At 34.2% G+C, this 5,348-nt stretch overlaps 1 protein-coding gene across 1 annotated transcript; it reads right to left on the bottom strand.

Moving 5' to 3' along the window:
• Positions 1-732: 732 nt before the first annotated feature.
• On the bottom strand, positions 733-1,841 carry LOC102390364 (olfactory receptor 2T33-like). The gene has a single exon (XM_006070007.2). It carries the CDS (start codon positions 1,663-1,665, stop codon positions 733-735), a length of 933 nt encoding a protein of 310 aa, XP_006070069.1. The 5' UTR covers positions 1,666-1,841.
• Positions 1,842-5,348: the final 3,507 nt, after the last annotated feature.

Raw genomic sequence — 5,348 nt, forward strand, 5'->3', positions numbered from 1 at the left:
ATGAATTTAATCACATATATTTTAATAGTGCTTTTTTCGTCTTCAGATAAAGACTTTGGCTTCTCCATGATTACTGCATATTTTGACAATATCTAAATGTATGGATTCCGATCTGTTTATCTAATTAAAAATTTAATTAAATCTGTTTATCTAATCTGTTTATCTAATTAAAAATCCAATCTGTTTATCTAATTTAAAATTTAATTAAAATATCATGAGAAATAATTCCCTTGAAAACATTTTGATGAATATTTCTTGCAACTTTCATATATACATACATATATGTGCATATTTTATATTAATATTTATTATTCATTTGAAATTTATTTTATCAAAATTATATGAAGAAAGGTATAAATTTTTTTAAGCAATTAGTTACCTTAAAAATAATTCATCTATACCATAATTAATGATTTTCATTATATACACACAAAAGAACACACCCCAAAATACAAATTACATGGCTGGTGTCCAGCATATCTTATGATGGAATGCCTTAGTCATTTATTCTTATCGCTGAGGTTCAAAGTTCAGAAAAAAGTATCATGACAAAGTATGAACACAGAACAAATGTCATTTTAATTAACTTACCAAATATGAATTATATAATGTTTTTTAAATTAATGCAAACTAGGAACATGAAAGCAAAATAGAATGACACAAAACAAATTGACACAAAACAAAACCTAAGTCTGAGTGATGTCATTATGCCAATAATGCTCACTGTAGAGATCACCGAAAATATTTCTCCAGCCACTTTCTCAAAGCCCCCCTGACTTCTTTATTCCTCACACTGTATATAAGCGGGTTCAACGCAGGTGTGAAGATGGTGTAAAAGGCAGAGACTACCTTGTCTTGAGCCACTGAACGGTAGGATTTGGGCCGCATGTAGATAAATATGATGGTGCCATAGAAAAACCCCACCACAGCCAGGTGGGAGGAACAAGTAGCAAAAGCTTTCTTTCTGGCTACAGCAGAATGCATGCGGAGCACAGTGATCAGGATGAGACCGTAGGAAGCCAAAATGAAAGACACTGGGATCAAAAGCATCAGGACGCAGCAGACATACATGATAAATTCAAAAATCATGGTGTCTGTACAGGCAAGGCGAACAAGCGATGGTGCCTCACAAAAGAAGTGGTTGATTTCTCGAGAGTGGCAGTAAGGAAAGCTCAGGGTGACACCAGCCTGCATCAACCCATCCACCCCTCCCAAAAGCCAGGAGCCAGCTGTCATGTGCAAGCAGAGCTTCTGATTCATGAGGACTGGGTATCGCAGGGGATGACATACGGCCGCATAGCGATCATAGGCCATCGCCGCTAAGAGAAAGCACTCGCCCCCTTCCAGAGTGACAAACAAGAAGATCTGGGCACCACAGCCAGCAGGAGAGATAGACCTGATGTGCATCAGGTAGTTGCCTACCATTTTGGGAACAACAGTGAGGACCAGCATCACGTCCATGAGGGAGAGCTGGCTAAGCAAGAAGTACATCGGTGTGCACAGCCGGGAATCCATGCGAATGAGCATGATCATGAAGATATTGCTCATCAGGGAGGTGAGGAAGGTCATGAGAACCACAGAAAAGAAGAATAGATGGGTTTGTGTGTAGTTAAGGAGCCCTAAAAGAATGAAGTTTATTCCAGTGGTGTCATTTGTATTTTCCATGGCTTCAGTTATTCCTAGAAGACAATGAATAAATAGGAAATGATACTTGCTTAAAAGGGAGCTTGAGCATTTCCTTTTGAAACTTAATGGCACAGAAAAAAAAATGAGACTTGGAGGAAAAATTATGACTTAAATTCTTTCCCTGCACCAGAAGATGTTTGGCTTGGCATCCTATCCTCCATATCTTTGTAATTACACATTATTTTTTATCCAAATAAATTATATATGCATACATAATATCAATTACATTTCTATTATTCTTTTATATTTTGTCAGTATGGAGTATCTGAGTAACTAAATCTCTAACTTTTTCACTCCTATCAGCTGTTGATTTTTGTTTAAATCCCTCTATATGTGGTACTATTAGATATTGTTATGTGCAATAATTACGGCCAATAATAGAAAAGTAAAAAAAAAAAAAAAAGTTTGTTTTAATTTACAAATTCCTTAGTAATGAATGAGCCAGAACTGTTCATTAATCTATCAGATTACTCTTGCAAATTTTCTGTGAATATCTCTTTTCCATGATTAATATTGAGTTGTCTGAATTTTCCTTATAGATTTAAATAATTTCTTATCTGTATTTTATGTACACTATTCTGATTTGTTGCTTATATGGTAAATATCTTCCTCAGCCTATATAATCTTATTAACAATTTTTGTTACAACATTTTGAACTAAAGTTTATGTATTATGTATATTTGAGATATTATATGTTATTTATTTAACATTAATGGGCTAGATTACATTTGTAGATTGTCTCAGCCCTTAACAGTGTGAATGTTATTGGTATAAAACTATTCACTATTGATATGAAACTGTTTGAATATATGTTTGGAATAAGTTTGGTATTATTTTTCAGTTTAATCTATGTTATCAAATATATTATCCCTACAAAATGTATTTTTTAGAGTTCATTTTTTATTACATGGTGTGAATTGATAAGGCTCTACCTTTAGGGAATTGCTGAATAACATGTAGCTCAATATAAAATTCCTCCAATTAATCCAAGCCAGATTCAGTGCAAATAAGTGCTAGAGACTGAATTACAGAATACTTAAATAACATGAAAAAAAATCCAAAATCATGTCAAAATTCACTTAGGAAATATTTGTGAGATTTAAGTAGGTGCTGCATGCTTAGTCACTTCAGTCATATCCAACTCTTTGTGTCCTCGGGGTACCGACACCCTTACTGAGTTCGTTTCCTGACTTCTGATTCAGGAAATTCATAAGTTGCTAGACTGTCTTCCAGCACTATCTTCATTTGCTATGCTGGGGTTCACTTTCTGCTCTCTATTTCAAATTGAAAACTATCAACTAATCTTCATGCTTAAGACAAGCTTCTTGACATATTTTTCATATGATGCTGCTGCTGCTGCTAAGTCGCTTCAGTAGTGTCCGACTCTGTGCGACCCCATAGAAGGCAGCCCACAGGCTTCCCCGTCCCTGGGATTCTCCAGGCAAGAACACTGGAGTGGGTTGCCATTTCCTTCTCCAATGCATGAAAGTGAAAAGTGAAAGTGAAGTCGCTCAGTTGTGTCGGACTCTGTGCGACCCCATAGACAGCAGCCCACCAGGCTCCTCCATCCATGGGACTTTCCAGGCAAGAGTACTGGAGTGGGGTGCCATTGCCTTCTCCGTTCATATGATGAGTTACTTTAAATATGATTTTGAAAGTCTTGCATGGATTTACAATTGAAGAATAAACTATTTTAAACTAATAGCTTTTAAACAATTAATTATGATAACCTCACATATTTAATTCAGTCTTATATTTCCAAATAAAAACTCATGTAAAATACCTACATGTTTCACATTTAAGCAAAAGGAAATCTAAAATTCAGAAAGCCATGTTGCTCACTAATAATACACATTAAAAATTAGAGAACTGATAGCAGCCTTTGTCTTCCTAATCCAATAGAATGACTCAATAGAATGTTTCTCTTTAATTTTATGATCTAGAATTAATGAATTCAGAAGTAGGCTTTTTGAGTTTGAACATCTATGTCACTGATGAGTAGTTGAATGAATTTTAGTAATTTAAATAGACATCTGTTAAAATAGTTTCATTATGTGAAAAAAAATGATATGAAAAATATTATCTATTTCTTTTAGGATCATTTGATAATTAGGAGAACAAGTATATATAAGTGCATTATAAACTTTATGGCACAATAAAATAACTCTACAAAAATTAGCCTTAATAATGCATTGCTGCTATTAATATCAGCCATAAATAGATGTTTTCCACCAGAATAACTTGTAAGTAAAATCAAAAATTGAGAATTGTCATATAATTCAAATCATTTTTTTAATTAGAAACAGTTTAGGTGATATCGTATTTACAATATCTTTATGGGTTGGACTCTATATTCCATCCAGTGTTTATGAACTCTTTGAACACAGAACAAAGATACATGATCATAGTAAGTTTAGTCATTCTAAGACTATAAGTTCTTCAATTATTACTAATTGTGAAACACTTTTTTATGTGTTTGCATGCTCAGTCACTAAGTTGTGTCCAACTCTGTGAACTCATGGACTGTAGCCCACCAGGGCTCTGTCCATGGGATTTTCCAAGCAAGAATCCCAGGGTGCATTGTCATTTCCTTCTCCATCTTATGCTTTTACTGTAAGAGTTTTAATGTGTCATGCAACTTATCAGACATGAAATAATGTATTTCCTTTTAAAAAATTTTAAAACACTAGGATAAAAAGGTGAAATATTATTATATGGTTTTTTTTTCCTTTAGGATTTTTTTTTAATTTTATTTTATTTTTAAACTTTACATAATTGTATTAGTTTTGCCAAATATCAAAATGAATCCACCACAGGTATACATGTGTTCCCCATCCTGAACCCTCCTCCCTCCTCCCTCCCCATTCCATCCCTCTGGGTTGTCCCAGTGCACCAGCCCCAAGCATCCAGTATCGTGCATCGAACCTGGACTGGCAACTCGTTTCATACATGATATTTTACATGTTTCAATGCCATTCTCCCAAATCATCCCACCCTCTCCCTCTCTCACAGAGTCCATAAGACTGTTCTATACATCAGTGTCTCTTTTGCTGTTATTTCATGTAATTTGACAAAGTTGAAAGAATAAGATAGATTTCAGAGTCAATAGAATATTTAGACATCTATGCTATTGTTCTGCACATTGAAAGCAGTATAAAATCACTTGTAGTTTATTTTCCGGTTGTATAAAATCTAAAAATCCTTTTCGATCCATTGTTTCATTTCTGTCTCCACTTTAATGTGGTTTCCCTAGAATTAGCAAAGTTTTGCCCTGCTTGGCTATCTGTGATGCTCTGTGTAACATGCTTTTTATCAATTAAATTGTTCTGACTCTTGTATAGCATTTCTCTTCAACTTGCCCATATATTTTAAAGCTGAAGTGACTCTGATTCCACATCAGCATGCTACAGTTGTGACAACTCAGACATATATGGATAATAATCATAGAAATTATTTCAAGTACTATGCTAACATCTTGATATGCATTCTCATAAAATGTCACAATAGCTAAATGAAGTAGACATTAGTATTTTAGAATTCCACACTTAAAAGAGTCTGACTAAATTATTTTTTCCATGGAAAATCAAGGGGAGAAATCATGTGGCAAAGAAAGCAACATATGTTCAGAATCCACGTTCTGGAAATTAAGATTCCATGCTAAA

Source organism: Bubalus bubalis, chromosome 9, assembly GCF_019923935.1.
Source record: "Bubalus bubalis isolate 160015118507 breed Murrah chromosome 9, NDDB_SH_1, whole genome shotgun sequence".
In the NCBI taxonomy this organism is placed as follows: Eukaryota; Metazoa; Chordata; class Mammalia; order Artiodactyla; family Bovidae; genus Bubalus; species Bubalus bubalis.

Bases quoted from the DNA above. Each gene is read 5' to 3' on its own strand.
- LOC102390364 (XM_006070007.2), bottom strand. From the start codon at position 1,665: ATGGAAAATACAAATGACACCACTGGAATAAACTTCATTCTTTTAGGG.